General features: G+C 40.9%; 2 protein-coding genes across 9 annotated transcripts in view; one reads left to right on the top strand and one right to left on the bottom strand.

The window, feature by feature from the left end:
• Positions 1–21,058, top strand: part of MSH6 (mutS homolog 6) — a 27,802-nt gene extending 6,744 nt beyond the window's left edge. The window contains exons 4-10 of one of the 2 annotated variants that reach the window (XM_073339261.1): positions 7,255–9,790; positions 12,449–12,720; positions 13,529–13,646; positions 15,920–16,009; positions 19,755–19,909; positions 20,116–20,315; positions 20,890–21,058. In XM_073339261.1, coding sequence (XP_073195362.1) covers positions 7,255–9,790; positions 12,449–12,720; positions 13,529–13,646; positions 15,920–16,009; positions 19,755–19,909; positions 20,116–20,315; positions 20,890–20,968 — 3,450 coding nt within the window. In that variant the 3' untranslated portion in view covers positions 20,969–21,058. The remainder of the gene's footprint in view (positions 1–7,254; positions 9,791–12,448; positions 12,721–13,528; positions 13,647–15,919; positions 16,010–19,754; positions 19,910–20,115; positions 20,316–20,889) is intronic. The other variant, XM_073339262.1, reaches the window with a different exon arrangement.
• FBXO11 (F-box protein 11) overlaps positions 21,025–22,381 on the bottom strand; it is a 197,778-nt gene continuing 196,421 nt past the window's right edge. For 6 of the 7 annotated variants that reach the window (XM_073339268.1, XM_073339266.1, XM_073339263.1 and 3 more), the window contains one exon: positions 21,025–22,363. In XM_073339268.1, coding sequence (XP_073195369.1) covers positions 22,234–22,363 — 130 coding nt within the window. In that variant the 3' untranslated portion in view covers positions 21,025–22,233. The other variant, XM_073339267.1, reaches the window with a different exon arrangement.

Genomic DNA, 22,381 nt, shown 5'->3' with positions numbered 1-22,381 from the left:
TTGATCAGATCAGTGTCTCATCTTATACTTCAGAGTAGTGTACAAGAAACAGCATAGTGAGTGAGCAGATATGGAACAAACTATCCATATGAAACATGGGTCTTAATTGTAGAAATGGGGGGCACCCTCACTGACAAACTTGTCATGTGGAAAATTGGGTTCATATTCCTGTCTCCTGGCCAGTTTGTAATCCATGAAAATACTTTACATCTCACCCCATATCCGCTTTGGTTTCCTTAACAGACTTTGAAGATTTTCTTTTACATTCAGTCCCAGCTTTCATTTTTCTTCAAGAAAAACACCAAACACAAAACCTTCTAGATGTGTTCTTCACAAAAATAACCTTTGGCAGGAATTTGGGGTACCTAGCCCCTTTCTCTTGGAGACAGGTAGAGACACAGACATTTATATAAAATAAGTTAGGGATGTGGTCTTTTAAAAAAAATCCAAAAAACTCTGAACTTTCCCAGCCCTATGAATAATAATGCTGTGGTTATGGTGGATGGTTGTGGTGAGGAGACAGTAAAAAGGTTGTCTTGCAGGCCTTCCCATATTTAATAATACCTAGTTTTATATGGAATTTTTCATCAGTTGATCTCAGTGCTTTACAAAGGAGGTCAATATCATTATGCCTATTTTACAGATGGGGAAACTGGGCAAGTTATTTCACCTCTCTCTTCCTCAAACTCACTCAGTAGGCCAGTGGCTGAGCAAGGACTAGAATCCAGGACTCCTGAGCCCTACTCCAGTGCTCTATCCACTACACCACACTGCTAAGGCTGGCTCTATTGAGAGCAGGTGTGGTGGATAGGGCACTAGACTGGAAGTCTTAAGACTTGGGTATGATTCCCGTGTAACTTGCAGTCTCACTTATCCAGTCTGTGCTTCCATTTCCTTATCTGTAAAAGGGGGATAATATTTACCCACCTCTAAAGCTTTTTGCAAATGATGGAATGCTATATAAGTACTATCTGGCCATGATAAATTTGTTACATTTAGTGTGGAAGTGGTTATGTTGGAGAAATTAGTGGAATCTAAGATCTTTATGTTGAAGAGATCTATAATCATGGCCCATGCAGTGCCTGCATTTGAAAAACTGAAAAGGGATCTAGCCCAGAAGTTCTCAAACTGTGGTCCGCAAGCTCCATTCAGGTGGTCTATGGATAGTTCCCTCTAAGGTGCATGCCTGGATGGCCACACACAAGAGAATGAAGGGTCACCCACCTAATTAATGGAGCCGTGCAGGCATGGCTCCACTACTTAAGTGCCTGGACCCTGGAGAAGACGCACGTGTAAGGTGAGGTGTCAGCCTTGGGGGGGAATAGGGGGTAGATGGGCGGGGGAAGTGGGGTGATAAGAGGGGATGGGGGGAATTTGGCAGGTGCAGGGCTGCGATGGCCAGAGAAAGAGGCGACTTTCCCCAGCTCCAGGGAGGTGGCTGCCGGGGCGAGACGGCCCTCCTTCCCAGCCTCAGCTCTGTGATTGCTGTGGTGGAGGAGAGAAGGCACATCCATCACATTAGAAAGCTAAGACTACTGATATTAAAATGAGTTGTGTGCTTTTATTTGTAGAACAAAAAAACCTAATTATTATTAGGTTTTTTTTTATATAGTGCTTTTATCCAAAGCACTTTACAATAGCTAGCTAAGTACAAACAACATTTGGAAAGATCATTAAGTGGTCCGCCGAGACTCTCAGCAATCTTCAAGTGGTCCACAGGAAAAAAGTTTGAGAACCACTGATCTAGCCTAACATTACAGTTAATTGGCTATTTTAGCTGTTGAAATGTAATTTATTAGTGACGTCCACTTGTAGCATATCAGGTGGCTTTAATAGTAAAGACAAATGAGCAGTCAGAAGTAAATCAAAATTCCACTACAAGATGCACCTTGTAAGGGATAGTTACTTATAACATATTCTAGTGGTTTTGATTAAGCTCTGAATTTTCAGTAACTGAAAACTTGGCAAGAAAGAAAATGGGTTTAATGTTCAATGTTTGTGGGGGAGTGGGCAGACAAAAGTACATCTGACCACAAAGTAGGGCCAAGCTTTAAAAATAGAAGGGGGGGTGGGGAAGATGTTTAAAATCAGGCACTTAAGTAGGTGTTTAAACATGAATTTCAGAAGCAAACTACAAGCATGCATTTTTTTGCAAATTTTGGCTAAGACTTCCTATACCAGGGGTCGGCAACTTTTTAGAAGTGGTGTACTGAGTCTTCATTTATTCACATTAATTTAAGGTTTCGCGTGCCAATAATACATTTTAACATTTTTTAGAAAGTCTCTCTATAAGTCTATATATTATATAACTAAACTATTGTCATATGTAAACAAGGTTTTCAAAATGTTTAAGAAGCTTCATTTAAAATTAAATTGCTGCCGGCCTGGAGTTCCGTTCACCTAGGCTGGCAGCAGGCTGAGCGGGGCCTGTGGCCGGGACTCAGCCCGCTACCGGTGTGGGGTTCCGTCCACTGGCTCCTGCCAGCCAGGGTCCCGGGTGCCGGCCCCGCTCAGCCCGCTGCCGGTCTGGGATCCCGGCCCTGTCCACATAGAGTAGACCTTCTCCCTGGTTCTAGCCATTCTCTTCCTCTCTGTGCACTGAGATGAGGGTGGGAGTGCGCTGAGAACAGGGCTGGGGGTTGGGGTGCAGAATCTGGCCAGGAGCTAGAATGAGGGAGGGGGCTCAGGGTTGGGGCAGGAGGTTTGGGTGTGGAGTGCTTACCTGGGAAGCTCCCATTTGGTGTGAGGGGTGCAAGTGGGAATGTGTGTGTGTGCGCAGGAGCTCCCATTTGGTGCTCAGGGTGGGGGTGGGGATGTGGAGGGTGCAAGAGTCAGGGTATGGGTGTGGGGGCGTTGGAGGGGATATGCCCTGATTCCACCCCCTTCCCCAAGGTCCCCGGAGCAGAGAGCGCGCTGCGGCTCTGCTTTTCCCTCTCCCCCTGGTAGCAAGGGCCATCAGCTGATTGGCCGCAGAGAGGGAGAGGAGGGGCAGGAACCCAGCATGTTGAGGGAAGAGGTGGGGGGAGGGGGAAGCTTGCCTGTCCTGCAAGGAGAGAGCAGTGGGTGAAAAAGAGTGGGCCAGGCAGGATTTTTAATGGCACGCTGTTGTCTGCCGGGGTCCCCACGCATCACTAGATTGTTAAAGGGACAGCATCAAGATAGTTTCACTTACATTACAGTTAACTGGAAAGAACAAAGGAAATGGGTTACCTAGGGAGGTTATGGGATCTCTGGCACTGGAGGCTTTTAAGAACTAAAAGCTTTTAAGGTTAGATAAACTTACATCAAGGAGGGTCCAAGTATACTTATACCCACCCTGCCATGCTGAGGCAGGATTATGTACACTGCAGCGGAGAAGTGTAATTTCCAGCTTGAGTAAGACAGACCTGTGATAGCTCAACTTGAGCTAGTATGCTTACAATAGCAGTGTTGGATGTTGCTCATGCCACCATCAGTGCTGCTAGTTGCCTGGGGCCAGGGGTCAGGTGGTTTTGGAATCTGGAAGCTAGCTGAAGCTGCTGTCAGTGCTGCAACAGCCATACTATTTTTAGCATACTAGCTCAACCTGAGCTAGCATGACCCTGTTTACTTTTGCTGGAAATCTCACCTCCTAGCTGCAGTGTGGACATAACTTTGAGGTCACTTTCAGCTCTATGTTTCTGTGATTTTTAAAAAGAAGTCTTACTTCAGTTTGTGTTTTGACAGCACTTTGATCTGTTTCACATTTCTCTTGCTATGTGTGATTCAGACAGCAACAAGGAAGAAAGTCTTAAAATGTAGTAAAAAACCAAAAAACAAAAACAGCAGTACTTGTGGCACCTTAGAGACTAACAAATTCATTAGAGCATAAGCTTTCGTGGGCTACAGCCAACTTCATCGGATGCACTGAATGGAACATATGGTAAGAAGATACATATACATACAGAGAAGGTGGAACTTGTAGTGTAAATCAAAATTGGCAAGGGAACTACTGAGCAGGTGATGTTCCTGAAACTACTTCTATTTCAATGTTTTGAAATTGAGTAGGTTTTTAAGAGATTTTTAACACTTAATGTTGTTTTTGCCCAGGCTTCTAGGAAATGGGATTTACCATCTTAAACTTGTCATAGCTATCATTAATTGATGTGTGACCTTGTCTAAATTTGCTGATTGACTAAGCTCCAGAGTGCTATTTGGTTTGCTGACTGGTGAGTTTCATAGTCTTAAACTTCAGTTGGATTGCACAGCTTCAAGCAGCCTCCATGTGTGGGAAGATCCCACCTTGCAGCTGGACTGCTAAAATGAAAGCCAAGAAGGGGGTCTCAATTTTGTCCCTGCTCAGCCCCCTGGCCAGTTGGGGCTGTGGGGGAAGGGAACTGGTTCAGATCTTTACTCCTCCAGCACTATTTCTGTGTAACTGTTAAGCAGTAGCTGAATGTGCTAAGCAGGGTTATGTTTCTTTCCCTGCTTAGCCCAGTTACAGTGAGTCAGGTACAGCTGAATGGCTTCAGACCAAATAATGTAATTGTAGCCATTGAAAGTAGGTCCAGTCTGATGACTCAGCTATGCCCTTTCCCTCTGTCTTTTCAGTGTCATAAGTCTACCAGTTCTGTGTATCTTATGTATTTGTATAGCCCCCATCATAGGATCTGATTGTCTCACAGTCCTTTATGTATTTATCTTTACAACACCTCTGTGAGGTAGGGAAGTGCTGTAACCCCAATTTACAGATGGGAAAACAGGCACTGAGAGATATTGACTTGCCCAAAATCACAAGTCTGTAGCGGAGCAGGGAATCGAACCAGAGGCCTGGGCTGGCACCCTAACCACTGAACTGGATCATTTTTCTTCTTTCTGCATAGTTGATTTTGAAAAATGGGATAAACAAGAACTAGATTTCTAATTGTGTTTGATCCTTAAATATATAGACAGGAGGAAGGCAAGGTCTTGGAGAGATCAAATTCATCAGTGTTTGTTAGTTCTGCCTGGATTTATGCAGGGCTTTGCCTAAGGCCCTTCAGAGATCATTGTATAATTTTGGTTATATAATCTGGGATTGAAGCATGGAACTTCATTAATTTGTTGCTGATGCAAAAGTGCAAGAGTCCAGTACACTCCATAGAAAATCAGATTGCATCAGTTTAGTTTGGCATCTCTTAACACTATAAAAAGGTTCATTTAAAGAAATTATTGAATTCCATCTTCTCCTATTAATACCAAAAAGATGGTCAAAATGGAAAATTAGTTTGTCAAATGAGGACCAAAAAATGCCGCCACGGCTAAAAGACAGAGTGAAAAAGGGGTTAGAGGCTAAAAGGCATCCTTTAAAAACTGGACATCAGCTTCTACTGAGGAGAATAGAAAGATACACAAACTCTGGCAAATCAAGTGTAAAAGTTTAATTAGGCAGGCCAAAAAGAATTTGAAGAGCAACTAGCAAAAGACTTGAAAAAAAATTTGGTGTTAGTTTTCAAGTACATCAGAAGCAGGGAGCTTGCCAAACAGTCAGTGCAGCCACTGGATGATCAAGATATGAAAGGAGCACTCACAGAAGACAAGGGTCGTTGCAGAGAAGTTAAATTAATTCTTTGCATCGGTGTTCACTACAGAAGATGAAGGGGAGATCCCCTACACCCAAGGCTTCTTTTAGGTGACAAATCTGAGGAACTGTCCCAGATTGTCACTAGAGGTGGTTTGGAACATGTCTGATAAAGTAAACAGTAATAAGTTACCAGGATCAGACGGTATTCACCCAAGAGTTCTGAAGGAACTCGGATATGAAATCGCAGAACTACTAACTGTGGTATGTAACCTAGCACTTAAATCAGACTCTCTGTACCACGTGACTGGATGATAGCTAGTATAACACCCATTTTAAAAAATGGCTCCAGAGGCGATTCTGGCAATTACAAGCCGATAAGCCTAAGTTCAGTACTAAGCAAATTGGTTGGAAGTATAGTAAAGAACAGAATTATCAGAGATACAGATAAACCTGATATGTGGGGGAAGAGTCAACACTGCTATTGTAAAGGGAAATCATGCCTCACCTGTCTATTAGTATTCTTTGAGGGTGTCAGCAAGCATATGGACAAACGTGATCCAGTTGATATAGGGTGTTTGGATTTTCAGAAAGCCTTTGAGAAGGTCCCATACCAAAGGCTCTTAAGCAAAGTAAGCAGCATGGGATATGAGGGAAGGTCCTCTTGTGGTTCAGTAACTGGTTAGAAGACCGGAAACAAAGGTAGGAATAAATGGTCAGTTTTCAGAATGGAGAGAGGTAAATAGCGGAGGTCCCCCAAAGATCTGTACTGGGACCAGTGCTGTTCACCATATTCATAAATGATCTGGAAAAGGGAGTAAACAGGGAGGTGGCAAAATTTGCATACTATACAAAATTACTTAAGATAGTTAAGTCCAAAGCTGACTGCTCAGAGTTACAAAGGGCTCCCATAAAACGGAGTGAACAAAATGGCAGACGAAATTCAGTGTTGATAAATGCAAAGCAATGCCCTTTGGAAAACATAATCCCAACTATACAAACAAAATGCTGGGGGTCTAAATTAGCTGTTACCACTCAATAAAGATCTTGGAGTCATCATGGATAGTTCTCTGAAAACATCTACTCAGTGTGCAGTAGCAGGCTTTTTTGACTAACAGAACCATTAGGAAAAGGCTAGATAATAAAACAGACAGTAAATATAATGCCGCTATATAAATCCATGATACACCCACACCTTGAGTAGTGCGTGTGTTGCTGGTTGCCCCATCTCAAAAAGATATATTAGAATTGGAAAAAATAGAGAAGGGCAACAAAAATGATTAATGGTATGGTACAGCTTCCATATGAGGAAAAATTAAAAAGACTGGGACTGTTCAGCATGGAAATGAGATAGGTTTATAAAATCATGAATGGTGTGGATGAAGAAAGTGACTAGAGGTGGTGTTTACCCTTTCACATAACACAAGAAACAAGAGTCACCTAATGAAATTAACAGGCAGCAGGTGTAAAACAAAAGGAAGTACTTCATACAATGCATGATCAATCTGTTGAACTCCTTGCCAGGGGATGTTGTGAAGGTCAAAAGCATAAGCAAATTCATGGTGGGTAGGTCCATCAATGGCTATTAGCCAAGATGGTCAGGGATGCAGCCCTATGCAGTGGGTGTCCCCAAGCCAAATGCTGGGACTGGACGACAGAATGGATCACTTGATAATTGCCCTCTTCTGTTTTATCTTTGTAGGTGATTAAGCAATTTGCCTTTTGCTTTTCAACAGGTTAGTGAAAGTGCTTCGGGCAACAGTGAAGATTATGATAGTGAGGAGGAGGAGAAAAAAAAAAAGCTGCCGGCAAGCAGGTGGAGAAGTGGTGGGAAAGCCAAAAAACGAAGAGTGGTAGACTCTGACAGTAACAATGAAGGTTCAGATGAAGAGTTTAAACCAGATGCTAAAGATGAAGCAAGCAGCGATGAAGCAAGCAGCGGAATGGGCGAAGGTGAATCTGCCAGCTCTGAGACAGACACGAAGATGGATGCAGATAGTCCTGTGAAAGTCCCTTCTAAACGAAAGAGAGAAACTGACCGCAAACCTGCTAAAAGGAATAGGTTGGAAAATGACCATCCTGAAACACCCAAAAGAGCAATAACTGTTTTATTAGAAACCAAGTCAAGGCTGACCTCTTTTGCAGCGCCTGAAAACTTTGAGTCTCAGCCAAATGTTAGCAGTTCTACTATATGGGAACATGATAAACTTGAATGGCTTCAGGAAGGGAAAAAGAGAGATGGATGTAGAAGACGACAAAGTGATCCTCATTACGACCCATGTACCCTTCATGTGCCAGAGGACTACCTTAACAAGTGTACCCCAGGAATGCGGAAGTGGTGGCAGCTAAAGTCTCAGAACTTTGATGCTGTAATCTTCTACAAAGTTGGGAAGTTCTATGAGTTGTATCATATGGATGCAGTCACTGGTGTAAATGAGCTGGGACTGATATTTATGAAAGGTATTTGGGCCCATTCAGGTTTTCCAGAAATTGCATTTGGCAGATTCTCTGATGTTCTAGTACAGAAGGGGTACAAAGTAGTCCGGGTTGAGCAGACAGAGACTCCTGAGATGATGGAAGCACGCTGCAGATCCCTGGCCCACCCAACAAAGTTTGATAGGGTTGTACGCAGAGAAATATGCAGGATAATTACCAAAGGGACACAGACCTACAGTGTTCTGGATGGAGACCCTTCTGAAAAACTTAATAAATACCTTCTCAGTGTAAAAGAAAAAGTTGAAGACACTTCTGGCCACCACCGTGCATATGGTGTCTGTTTTGTTGACACATCAGTGGGAAAATTTTATGTGGGCCAGTTTCCAGATGACCGCCACTGCTCCAGGTTTAGAACTTTGGTGGCACACTACACTCCGGTGCAGATCCTGTTTGAGAAGGGAAATCTGTCTGCAGACACACACAAGATATTAAAAGGCTCACTCTCTTCTTCCATGCAAGAAGGCTTGATCTCTGGCTCCCAGTTCTGGAATGCATCTAAAACACTGAAAACTCTAATTGAAGAAAGCTACTTTGAGGATAAGCAAAATGTTGATGATAGGTTTATTCTGCCTCCTGTGATCAAATCCATGACATCAGAAATTGACTCTCTGGGTCTTACTCCTGGTGAAAACTCTGAGTTAGCTTTGTCAGCTCTCGGTGGATGTGTCTTCTACCTCAAGAAATGCCTTATTGACCAGGAGCTCTTATCTCTGGCAAACTTTGAGGAGTATGTTCCTGTGGACATTGATGTTGTAAAAGCTAAAGGATCAAGCAGTTTCTTTGCTAAAACTAATCAGCGGATGGTGCTGGATGGGGTGACACTAACAAACTTGGAAATCCTGCAGAATGGAACTACTGGCACCACAGAAGGCACATTACTGGAAAGGATTGACATTTGTTGTACCCCTTTTGGAAAGCGACTCCTGAAACAGTGGATATGTGCACCCCTCTGTAATCCCCACTCCATCAATGATCGTTTGGATGCAGTTGAAGATCTTCTGGCAGTTCCTGATAAAATGTTTGAAGTTAGTGAACTTCTGAAGAAACTTCCAGATCTTGAAAGGCTCCTAAGCAAAATTCACAGTATTGGATCACCACTTAAAAGTGAGACTCATCCAGACAACAGGGCTATCTTTTATGAAGAAACCAGATACAGTAAAAAAAAAATCACTGACTTCTTGTCTACATTGGAAGGATTTAAAGTAATGCTTGAGACCATAGGGATCATGGAAGAAATTGCTGCTGATTTCAAATCTAAAATACTTAAGCAGTTAGTCACTCTGAAGTCGAAAAATCCAGAGGGCTGTTTTCCAGACCTGAGTACAGAACTTAAAAGATGGGATACTGCTTTTGACCACAATGAGGCTCGAAAGACTGGAGTGATTACTCCGAAGGCTGGGTTTGACCCTGATTATGATAAAGCACTAAAGGATATTACAGACATTGAAGAGAATCTTCGGGAGTATTTGGATAAACAACGCAAACGGCTTGGATTCAAAGCCATGCTTTATTGGGGAGCAGGCAAAAACCGCTACCAAATGGAAATTCCAGAAAATGCAATATCTCACAATTTGCCTGAGGAATATGAATTGAAGTCCACCAGAAAGGGTTATAAACGTTACTGGACCAAGGAGATAGAGAAGATGCTGACGGAGATGGTCAATGCTGAAGAACGGAGAGATGCAGCGCTGAAAGACTGTATGAGGAGACTGTTCCACAATTTTGATAAAAATAGCAAAGACTGGCAAACAGCAGTAGACTGCTTTGCTGTATTAGGTAAGATTTTTTTAAATTGCTTATCAAGCTAATAAAAATATCCTATTATCTGATAGTACTGAAAACCCAGAAATCTGGTGTGGACAAGCTAAAACACTGCTGAGAGGCAGCTGCTAACCTGCTCTTAAAATCCTGAGTGCAGTGTTAGACCAGTGCATTTGACCTTGGCATGAAAATGAGAAGTAGCCACCTGAATTTTTCTAAATTCAATTAAACAGCAGCAGCAATGAATCACCGGGCCCTGCTGTTTTACAAGTTCCTTCTTTGCATATTGCACTTGGAGGTTTGCATTGCCTGTTATGTCCTCCCACAAGTTCAGTATAAATGGTCAGTTAGCACATTTAGGAATCTTAAGTGCAGATCAGCTGCTTGTTCTCAAGGAGTGATAAAACATACAAACACTACTGTGCAAAAAAGTCCTAATGAAAGTACATAGACCTTTTAATGGCTTCAGATTTTATTGTGGAAGTAAAGCTCGAGCCAGGAAAGGCCGAACAATCCTTTTCCTTCCCCCTTAGCTGTTTTATAGTAGGAAGCCAACTACCTTTTACTCCTGAATCACTTAAACAACCACCTACCTTCTCTCTTGAAGAGGAGTGTTGGGGGTTGGAAGATAGGCCAGTAAGATAGCTTCCTCAAATCTGCTGTTAACTCTTCTCCCAGAAATTATCTTCTGTGTTCACCTGCCACTCTGCAGAACTAGAAGTACTACTATGCATGTTGAGAGTGCTCTGTTAGCATGGAGCACTCTGGGATATCTCTGCTCTGGAGAGAAATAAAGCATAGTGTTTCTGGTCCCATTGCTGTGGGAATGGGAGGGCAGGCAGGCCTGTAATATCTTCTGGGACGGGTGGTTTGGAAGAAGCGTCCAGCCAGCCACACCCTGAACATGAAACAGTTGGTCTCTTCCCAGAAGATGCTGAGGCAGATAAAGCTGCAAGGCAGTTGGGTCTAAATGTTTAAAATGTGGGTGCTTAGTCACCAAAATCCATTTTTAGGACACCTAAAATAGGTGGCTTGATGCATACAGATACTGGGGACCAATAATTCTTTTTGGGATGTGGTACCTGCACAGCTGGCCCTTGCTAAAAAGTAGGATTCTCTCATGTGGGGCAATGGAAAGCTTAGGACAGGTTTACGTTTAAGAAGTACACAGTTGTTGTGACCATGCATTGAAGTTAGAGCCATGTCAACTCCAGCTGTGAGATGCATTAGACTGAAATAACATTGATTTGATTGCTCTATCAGAGATGGACACAGACTTTTAATATTTTAAAACTCTATTCTAATACATTTCAAGCAATATAACTGAATCTTGTGGTGAGTCCCTTTTTGCCATGAAGTAATTCATTGTTGTGGAAGCCATTTTTCTTCCTAGTTTTCTTTCGGAATCCAGGGGAAAGCTAGTGCAGGATGCACTAAATACAAATATATATTGGCTGTATACTTGAGTTTTTGTCTTATAACCAAAGCACAAGGCAGATGTTGAAGGCTTATATTTAAAGTTATGTCCAGAAGAGGAAATTACTTCTGACCAAACACCAATAAAATCAGAGTGGGAAATATAAAATCTTTACATATAGTAAAGATTGCTCGCTCCTCTACTTGACATGGAAGGTGGCCTTCCTCATTGCCATTACCTCAGTGAGGAGGGTATTGGTGCTAAAAGCCCTCACCTCTGACCCTCCCTACATGGTTTTCTTTAGGGACAAGGTGCAACTTAGGCCTCATCCAGCCTTCCTTCCAAAGATTGTATCCCAATTCCACTCTAACCAGGACATCTTTCTACCTGTCTTTTTATCCTAAACCTCAAGTGAGTAGCCGAGAACGGAGGGTTCACTCACTGGACGTTCGCTGAGCGCTGTCCTTTTACATTGAATGCACTAAGCTGTTTTGTAAGTCAAACCAGCTGTTTGTGGCAGTAGCAGACCAGATAAAAGGACTCCTGGTCTCGTGGATCACATCCTGCATCTGGATGTGTTATGAGCTAGCCAAAGTTCCAGCTCAGGCACTAATCGCTCATTGCACAAGGGCACAGGCCTCCTCGGCGGCACTCCTGGCCCAGGTCTCAATACAAGAAATCTGCAGGGTGGTGACGTGGTCCCCGGTTCACAGTTTTGCCTATCATTATGCCATTACCTGGCACGCCAGAGACGATGCAGCATTTGGCAGAGTGGTGCTCCAGTCAGTGATTCCACCGCCTCAGTAAGGCTTGGGAGTCACCTAATTGGAATCAATATGAGCAAGCAGTCAAAGAAAAAAGTTACCTTCTTGTAATTGTTGTTCTTCGAGTTGTGTTGCTCATATCCATTCCAAACCCACCCACCTTCCCCTCTGTCAGAATAGCCGGCAAGAAGGAACTGAGGAGGTGCCAGGTCAGCAGGGTCATATATTCACCGCTGTGGAGGCGCCACGCCAGGGGGCTCCACAGCCGACCTGACGGGCGCTAATAGGGGAAAAACTTTCCGATGACTGTGCACACACACACACACACACCTAATTGGAATTGATCTGAGCAACACATCTCAAAGAACAACAGTTAAAAGAAACTGTTTTTGTTTTTTTGAAAGAAACTCCACCCAACTGGTATGTGTACAATGAGAAATACAGGAAATGAGGGATAATTACAATTAATTGGAATTTTTCTAACTTTTGTAGATGTCTTGATGTGCCTCGCTAACTATAGTCAAGAGGGTGATGGACCATTCTGCCGACCTGTAATTCTACTGCCAGAACAGAATACTCCACCCTTCTTGGAGCTTAAAGGTTCACGCCATCCATGCATTACAAAAACGTTTTTTGGGGATGATTTTATTCCTAATGATATTGTGATAGGTTCCAAGAATGAAGATGAAGACAGCAATAGTGAAGCCTACTGTGTTTTAGTAACTGGCCCAAACATGGGTGGCAAATCTACACTAATGAGACAGGTGACTATGAAATATGGTTACTTAAAACATCTTTTGTTCCAGGGCACTAAAGAACATCAAAGAATTATTAAATGCACTATTGAAATCTCAAGGTTGGAATGTAGTCACAGCTTGACAGCACCCAGCAACACGTCCGCAGTTTGGGCTGTAAAGTGAAAAATACTCTGGTTGAAAATGCAGCAAGTATTTATTTACCTAAGAAGGATGCAAGTTGCAGTGGGGGAGGTTTAGATTGGATATTAGGAAAAACTTTTTCACTAAGAGGGTGGTGAAACACTGGAATGCGTTACCTAGGGAGGTGGTAGAATCTCCTTCCTTAGAGGTTTTTAAGGTCAGGCTTGACAAAGCCCTGGCTGGGATGATTTAACTGGGAATTGGTCCTGCTTTGAGCAGGGGATTGGACTAGATGACCTTCTGGGGTCCCTTCCAACCCTGATATTCTATGATTCTATGATTCTATGATGAAACCTACCATAAGAATTTAGCCAAAGAAACAAGACTAATACTCTTGTTCTCAGGAAAAGTGGCAGAGGTTCTTTAATAAATGCAGGTGGGCTCAGGACTTCATTTCATTGGATAGAGGGTGCTTCTCATAACACACTACCTCTGTTGGCATAATGGGATATTGATTCAATACTAACTTTGAAGTTATGTGGGGAGAGAGTACTGAATTGCCAACACCAATTCCTGCAGTCTCTTGTTTCTTCAAAGATACCTGTCTAATTATTAGCTAGGTTCAGTCCTACTTAGCTTGAGGTCTGACACTTGGGAGGAGAAAAGTTGGACAGTTTTTTCTTTTGTTTTGCAGGCTGGCCTTTTGGCAATAATGGCTCAGTTGGGATGCTTTGTACCTGCTGAAGCTTGCAGGCTTACTCCTATTGACAGAGTATTTACAAGACTAGGTGCCTCGGACAGAATTATGTCAGGTGAGTTCCTAAAATTGTACAAATATAGAACTGAGTAGGTGGTAAAAGTACTTGAGTAGATTCAAATCATTCACTTGGTGGTTCTTTAGACATTTGGGTACAATTCTAATCCCTTGCTAGTGGATCAAGTCTGAGGCGTGAAGCTGTGTATGCCATCCTGTATTAAAGGGGCTAGCCAGTTGCAGTTCTTCACTTACCTGTCTTCTGGTGGAGAGTAAACCCTGAGGTGTGACTTTCAGGGCAGAAACAGGACCTTAGTTGTGTCTGGGTATTCCACATGCTTGTCCATTATGTCTGATGGGAGATCAAGCTAACCCAGGATTACCCTTGAAATTGGAGTCCACATTGGGAGACAAATTTTGAGGTAGCTCTCAGGAAGTTAAACAGCTGATGGCAGGTCTCCTTAGAATACCCTTTTCCAAGTACTTTGGAAAAGAGAAAGTCAGCTACTACTTAGACTTTTGTGGTGTAAGGCTCTGTTATAGGAACATCATCTGCCTCACAAATATCCAAAACAGTGTGGCTTGTGTCAAGGCTGCTGTCCAGGTTCTTGATGTCAAAATACATCAAGAACCCTGAGTCCAGCTCACTCAGAGAATGGAGAAAAGTTGAGCTCATAGATTTCTTGGAATATTTTATCTTGGCCATCTATTTAGGGAAAGAGAAGGAAGCCAACGTGGCAGAGATTGATTGCCCAGCAGCAATTTAAGAGGTGGCATGGTAGCTGACTGTAGGGCAGAGGTGTAAGTGTTAGTGAGGTGGAGACATGAGGACTTACGGATTCATAAGCATATACAGTATGCTTAATGACCTAGTTAGTTTCACTTAAAGTTGCATTTTTCAAGAACGTATGTTAAGTAAATTCAGTTTCCCCATAAGAATTAATGTAAATAGGGGGGCTTAGGGCGCAGAGGAATTTTTTTTTCACCAGACGACATTATATACATATACAGTATAAGTTTTAAATAATTTAAAAAAATTTAATACTAGACTCACCAATGATGATCGTGAAACTTGGTTGAGGCAGGGGGCTCCGCTCCATCCTGCTGGGGGTCAGGGGCTTGCTATATTGTGTGTGTGTGCACGCGCACACAAATATCTTGGGCTGCATTTTTAGCTCAGTGTTCCATTTTTATTTTTGTTAATGAAAAGTTCTTGCAAAAATGTCCTTTCATCTATATAAAGATGTGGTCTAGGGAAATCCATGGCATTTAACACTGGTCCCTCCTTAATCAGCCACATACATGGAATTAATGCATACAGTAGTCATCTGAGAAGCAATACTGAATACTGCATGAGAGCTGGTTTTGGAAATGTGACTGTCAACATCAGCATCATTTAAACATTTCAGTGGGAGAGAGAGAACAGCTTCATGGCAGTCAGTGAAAGGAGAATTGATAGCAAGCCTGAAGAGTTACTTGAAATAAGCAGCAGGTGTTCAATATTCCTCAGTATAATTCTGCTCTGTCTCCAAAAAAAACTTCCTCCTTGTTGAAGAGTTACTGGTTAAATTAAATACATCTATGGGATTTTCCCCCAGCTGGGGAAAGTTAAGTTCATATCTGGTTTAATTTGACCATTTAAAAATAACTGCTGCATAGTCTGCTGTCTTGCATGTATGGAACTTTGTGTTTTGTCATTTCAGAATTCTCCTCAGGTGAGTCCCATTGAGTAAAGGGTCTTGCATTTTGTGATATGTAAAGATCTGAAATATGTTACTTCTGCTTGTATTGTGTTTGTAGAAATAGCAGAAATGTCAAGCCTAGTTTTCTCTTACTTTGTTGGAGAATCTCTGGGATGTTTGAATTTTATCTTAAATTGAAATCTGTAACAAAGGCTTTCTTTTCCCAAAACGTTAGTAAATGGAGTTAAATGGGTGTTTGTAACAACATTCAACAGTCTAATATTCCCTTCCCCATCAGTTGCTCTGCTTTCATTGGTTCTTGTCACCATTTCACTAGTTCACCAGTTATTCTTCTACCAGAGAAAGGACTTCATGTTTTTTCTTGCTTGCTTTTTTACATTAGGACTAGTGTACAAACAGGGTTGTTTTTTAGTATTACCAGTTTTCACTCAGTTATACTTGTTCTCCTACCTGATAGTCTGAATGTCTTTTTTTTTTTAAAGCTCAGCTTTTTCCTAGTTCTGGTCACAGCTGGCTGGAAGTTTGTTTAGTCTAATAAATGTTGTATTGTTGAACTGTATGCTGTACATGCCTGCCTTTGCAAAACTTTTATACACTTTGAATGAAGTTTTGTTTTTGTCCTTTTTAGGAGAGAGTACCTTTTTTGTTGAGCTGAGTGAGACTTCCAGCATACTCCGGCATGCAACAGAGCATTCCCTTGTGCTTGTGGATGAACTAGGTATTCAGGCTCTTTTAATAAGTACGGGGAATAAACAGGAAAAACGGGAAGTATTAGTACATAAGCTAAATTATGACTTAGTTGACATCAGACTTTGTGGATAAATCTCATGACTGGAATATTGGTATAGAGGGGTATAGCTTGTTCCAGATGGGGGAAAAAAGAGAGGTGGTGGTGCATTATTTATCAAGAATACATATCACTTTTTTTGAGGTCCAGAAGGAGGTGACAGCAGACCAGTTGAAAGTCTGACTAGGGGTTAAAAAAATATGAATGATATCATGGTAGCGGTCTACTGTAGACAATCAAATCAAGACTAGGAGGAAGAGGCATTTCTAGAAAAAATATCCAAAACACAAGACTTGGTATTAATGGGGGACTTTATCTACACAGACATCTGTTGCAAAATTAATACAGCAGCACACAATTTCCAAAAAGTTCTTGGAATGTATTGGGGACATTTTGTTCCAGAAAGTGGAGGAAATAACTGGGGGGATAGCCATTTTAGACTTGATTCAGACCAAAAAGGGAAGAATTGGGTTGCAAATCTGAGGATGGAAGGCAATTTTGATGAAAGTGATCATGAAATAAGAGTTTATGATTCTAAGGAAAGAAAGGAGTGAGCAGCAGACTAAGGACTTCAAAATAGCAGACTAACAAATTCAGAGAACTTCAGGTGCTGGGAAAGAAAATCTAAGAGATGAAAGAGTTCAGGAGAGCTGGTAGCTCCTCAAGGAGACAATATTAAATGCACAACTGCTAACTATCCTGATGTGAAGGAAAAAGAGGAAGAATAGTAAGAAGTCAATATAACTATCAGTGATCTGAAAATCAAAGAGGGAATCCTACAAAAAATGGAAACATGAATAAATTGCTAAGGAAGAAAATATAGAATAAGTATGTAGTAACAAAATCAGAAAAGCTATGGCAGAAAATGCATATGTATCTGTAACCATAAAAGATGGTAATAAATACATCAGGAGTAAGAGAAAGATGAAGGAAAACTTAGGTCCTCTCCTTAGAGGGGAAGAGCTAATAATTGTTGACATAAAAAAGACTGAGGTGTTTAATAAGTCTATTTTGTCTTCACTAAAATGGTTAATGGTGACCACATACTCAACACAATTAGTATTAACAGTGGGGAAGAAACACAAGCCAAAATATATAGAGAATTTAGATAAATTAGATGTATTCAAGTCAGGAGAGCCCGGTGAAATTCATCGTAGGTGGTACTTTGAGGAACTAGCTGAAGTAATCTTGGAACCATTAGCGCTTTTCTTTAAGAACTCATGGAAGACAAGTGAAGTCCCAGAGACTGGAAAAGAGCAAAAATCTTTATCTTTAAAAAAGGGAACAGAGGACCTGGGAAATTACAGACCAGTCAGACTAACTTTTGATACCTGGAAAGCTACTGGAACTAAGTATAAAATAATTTTGTAAGCACCTAGAGAATAGGTTAAGGAATAGCCAGCATTGATTTGTCAAGAACAAAGTATGCCAAACCAATCTAATTTCCTTTGACAGCATTACCAGGTGCGGAAGCTGTAGACATATCTTGACTGATTATAGTAAGAACACTTGGGAAATGTGACTAGATTGAAGAATTATTATAGAGGTTACACTTTTGGTTGGGAGGATGTGTTTAGTGAAGACCCACGGGGGTCAGTCCTGGGTTGAGTATTAATTCAGTATTTTCATTAATGACTTTTGAGAGAAGAGTATGCTTATGAAATTTGCAAATGACACCAAGTTGGGAGGGGTTGCTAACACTTTGGATGATAGTTAATTGACCTTGACAATTTAGAGAATTGGTATGAAATCAACAAGGTAAAATTCATTAAGGACACATGCAAAGCACTATACTTAGGAAGGAAAACTCAAATGTCCAATTACAAAATGGGAAATAACTTGCTATGTGGTGGTACAGCTGAAAAGGATTTGGGGAGTTATAGTGGATCACAAACTGAATGAGTCAACAGTGGGATACAATGGGGAAAAAAGGCTAATATTCTGGAGTTCATTAATAGGATTGTTTATATTGAAGACATGTGAGGTAATTCTCCCACTGTACTCCATACTGGTGAGGCTTCAGCTGGAGTCCAGAAGAGAGAAACAAAAATGATGAAAAGTTTAGAAAACTTGGCCTATGAAAACTCTGCTTGCTTAGTCTTGAGAAAATACAACTGAGGGACCTGATAAGTCTTCAGCTATGTTAAGAGGACAGTGATCAATTGTTCTACATGTCCACTGAAGGTAGGACTAATAGTTGTGGGCTTAATCTGCAGCAAAAGAGATTTAGAAAGATTTTTCTGAGTATCTAACGTAAGTATACGGATAGATAAATTCTAGAATAAGCTTCCAAGAGAGGTTGTAGAACCCCTGTCATTTGGAGGTTTTTAAGAACAAACACCTGTCGGGAATGGTCTAACTTCAGATGACCTCTCGAGCTCCTTTCCAACTGTACATTTCTATGACTCTCTTATAGGTGAAGAAATCAAACCTAAGATTAAAGGCTAGGCCATAAAGCTATTTAGTGTACACATGACAGTAGCAGTTTGAATGTTTAAAGTGTATTAAACATTAGCAGCATTCCAGTTAGCCTTTTCATATTAACCATGGATGTCCCCTGAAAACAGACTACTTTCCAGTGGCCATTGGGAATTACTGCAGGAAAGGTCATAATCTTACCCTCGGAGCCCCTATTAAACTGTTTTATGTTGTACCTTAGAGACCAACAAATTTATCTGCATCTGATGAATTGAGCTGTAGCTCACGAAAGCTTATGCTCAAATAAATTTGTTAGTCTCTAAGGTGCCACAAGTACTCCTTTTCTTTTTGCGAATACAGACTAACACGGCTGCTACTCTGAAACCTGTTGTATGTTGGTTTTTTTTCCCCCCATCAACCACTTCCTGCCCTGTTTGCCACTGCTGCTGACACTTGACTGCTGTCAGGCATGGAACTAGGGTGTGGGAGAGGAGATTGCTGAGGAATGAATATCCAAAGCAGCTGCTACCTTAGATTGTCCATGCCAGTTTGTGATTTTATAATCCGTTATTTTTTAGATGCATCTCTTCCCTATTGCTGTGTGAAAGACCTATGCAAACATTTGACATCTTGTGTAATCAACATAATTGCAGACACTTTCCCTCCAATCAAATAACTACTATGCTTTAAATTCACACCCTACTTTAGTTTGAATTGGCTTGTCAGCCCTTGTAAATTCTTAGTGCAGAATAAACATCCACAGGGAGAGTTAAGCTACATCTACGCTACAGCAGTCCATGTGGTGGCGATGCTCTAAGCTGATGGCAGAGCGCTCACGCATAAGCTTAACTCCTGCCTCTCTGAGAGGCAGTAGCTATGTCAGTGGGAGAAGCTCTCCTGCCAAAATAGCGGTGCTTACGCACATGCTTAGATTGGTATGATTTATGTCACTCAGGAGTGCAGATTATTCACACCCTTCAGCAATGTAAATTAAACTGAAGTAACTCGTACCATACACAGTGTCTTAATGTGGAATAGCTATTGTGCTATAAATTCCACCATAGTTTTGCACTAACTTCCCTGGGTAGACAAGCTGTTAGTAATTTAGTGGGCTCTATTTCAGTAACACGTAAAATAACTTGAATCTGGCTTAAGTTCTCTCTTTAAATACTGGGTTGAAGTCATATTTTGCTTAGTGTCTAGAAATGCAAGTTTGTTCCACATTGGATGTGTGAAGGTTTTTCTTCTTCTCTTGCAGGTAGAGGCACAGCTACTTTTGATGGCACAGCTATAGCAAGTGCAGTTGTTAAAGAACTTGCAGAAAATATAAAGTGTCGCACACTTTTTTCTACACATTATTATTCATTAGTAGAGGACTATTCACACAGTGCTGCTGTGCAACTGGGCCATATGGTATGTACCAACTGTTGAACTTCAAGGAAGGGTATTTGCATCACTTTGGGAAGTGGGGTTTTTATTGGTAGGCCATGTTCCACAATGTGCATAGAGCCTCAGTTTTCTACCTGTAATCAAAAAGGGGTGTCCTGAAAGAAGGAAATGTTCTATGTACACTAATGTAAAAGTACTGGATAAACTGCTTTTATGGTGACTTTTTTTAGGCATGTATGGTTGAAAATGAGAGTGAAGATCCAAGCCAGGAAACTATTACATTCCTCTATAAATTCATTAGAGGAGCTTGTCCTAAAAGCTATGGCTTCAATGCAGCAAGGCTTGCTAATATTCCAGAGGAAGTTATTCAGAAAGGTCACAGAAAAGCACGAGACTTTGAGAAAGTTACACTTTCACTGAGACTGTTTAAGTAAGTTCTTTCCTGAATTTATTTTAAAAAAACAAACACAAAAACTCAGGTGCTGTGCCACATAAAGAGGGGCTAAGTAGCTATGCTAGAGCACAACAGAATGGGGGTGGGGAGAAGAGAAGGTTTCCTCTTGGCTCCTAGGGGAAGCTAGACATTTTCTCAGTACAGTGGTGCTAAGGGTTCACCTATGTTGTAACTTTTAGAAGTTAGCCTTGGCAATTGTTAGGTGCTACATGACTTCAGAGAAACAATAATACATTTAAAATCTTAAGACTATCCTTTAAAAATTAGTATTTTTAGAGTTTTTTCATATTTCCTTTGACATTAAAAAAACACTCCTTCAAAAATAGACTAATGAAGTTAAGTGGTAAAACTGAAGGCAAAGGAGGGTTAGCCCCTTATTTTGATTAATTGCCTGCCAGAAAAACTCATGATCAGTCCTTCAAAAGGTGGAGACTGATTTACCTAGAGAACATATTACTTAGTGAAGAACTTACTAGACCTCTTTTACTAAACATAAATGTTACTTAGCAATGTGGTCTAATTTCTCTCTCTCCCCTCCCACCCCCTTTAGGCACCTTTGCCTGGTGGCAGAGAATGCAGCAGGAGATAAAGCTGTTCCTAAACTGATGACTGTGATCAATAATCTGTAAGATACAGTAACAAGTGTTAGTGGTGGTTTTCTCACAAAGATGGTATGCAGACAACATTATGATCTAATAAACTTTATTTTTTAAAAATGACCATTTTTCCATTTTCTTTCCTAGGAAATTAAACCCTTTTAATTCTTATCTACCCTCTACATAATGGTTATTGAATACTCCACAATATATTAAGTCTAGATGTTATGGTACATGCATACACTTTCAGGCTGTTGATTACCCACTGTCACCAATACACATAAATGGAAAAAAGCTATGAAACTGTATAGAGCTGTATATATACTTGTCTCAGCTTCATTATAGCAGGAAATTGCTGTGATTTCCAGCTGTTGATACAGGTAATTTCCAGACTGTTCAAAAAAAAACTATGAACAGAGTAAAATACAAGACTGTTTTGAGGAGACTTTCTAATGTGTACTTTAAAACATAGTAAAACTTTCATTCACAAAACTTAGTTACATGGGTACTTTGTTTTATAGTGCATTGTATATGCTAGGAAGTCTCATTAAAACACATTTTTTGTTAGGGTGATTTGAGTACAGACTATTGCTGGGGCAGGGAAGGAGATTATTTTAACTTTTTCAAAGGATACCAGAAAAATTGCTGGATATAATTTAAGGTTAGTGTTTTCTCTTTCATAGAAAGAACGTACATACTGGGACATGAGTACAGTTACAGCAAGTCTAGGTGTGCTAACAAAACAGGACACATTCAAGTACAATAAGATTTTTTTTTGCTTGAAATTAAAAACAAACTACATGAGAGTAAAGCATTTAAAATCATATTTTTCAATCTGAATAAATGTTAAAAAAAATCAAAAGAAATGCAGAAGTGCTAGCTCACATTTTACCATGTTACAAAAGCAATTGGTACCCATGTCCATAACAGCAGCAACAAAGAATGCTGCTTGTCTACAGAATAGTACTACTGCAAATTGGACTGCGTTTCAATGCTACTTGTAAAAACACCAGCTTTTCAGAAGTTGGTATCTGTACAAAATTGCAGCTTATTTTCTTCACTTCTGTCCCTTCAAGAGTCTTTGTTTACACAGTAATGCTAAAACGCCCAGTTCTGTTATCCTGAGTCAACATATTGCCACTTTCTTTTTGGTAGGTTGAGCTCCATAGTGTCAACACCTTACACATCCATTTTTTAATACAGTCTCTTTCTGCAGAAATGGGCAAGTATAATTTCCTCCAAAAAAAAGTTTAACAGTTATGATATTAGAATGGCAGGACTTCTTTTCTGAAAGGAATTCAGTTGTGCTGCAATGTATTAGATTCTATAGGTGGAGCAGAGTCATATAGTGTATCTGTATCATGTGTAGGCTCTCCAGCTAGTGTACAGGGATTAGAGAGTGTTCCAGCACCACAGTCACAGAAAAACCTAGAAGAAAAAAATTAT

Source organism: Lepidochelys kempii, chromosome 3 (assembly GCF_965140265.1).
Source record: "Lepidochelys kempii isolate rLepKem1 chromosome 3, rLepKem1.hap2, whole genome shotgun sequence".
NCBI classification, from domain to species: domain Eukaryota; kingdom Metazoa; phylum Chordata; order Testudines; family Cheloniidae; genus Lepidochelys; species Lepidochelys kempii.
The sequence above is the reverse complement of the archived record's forward strand: the minus strand, read 5'-3'. Positions and strand labels throughout refer to the sequence as shown.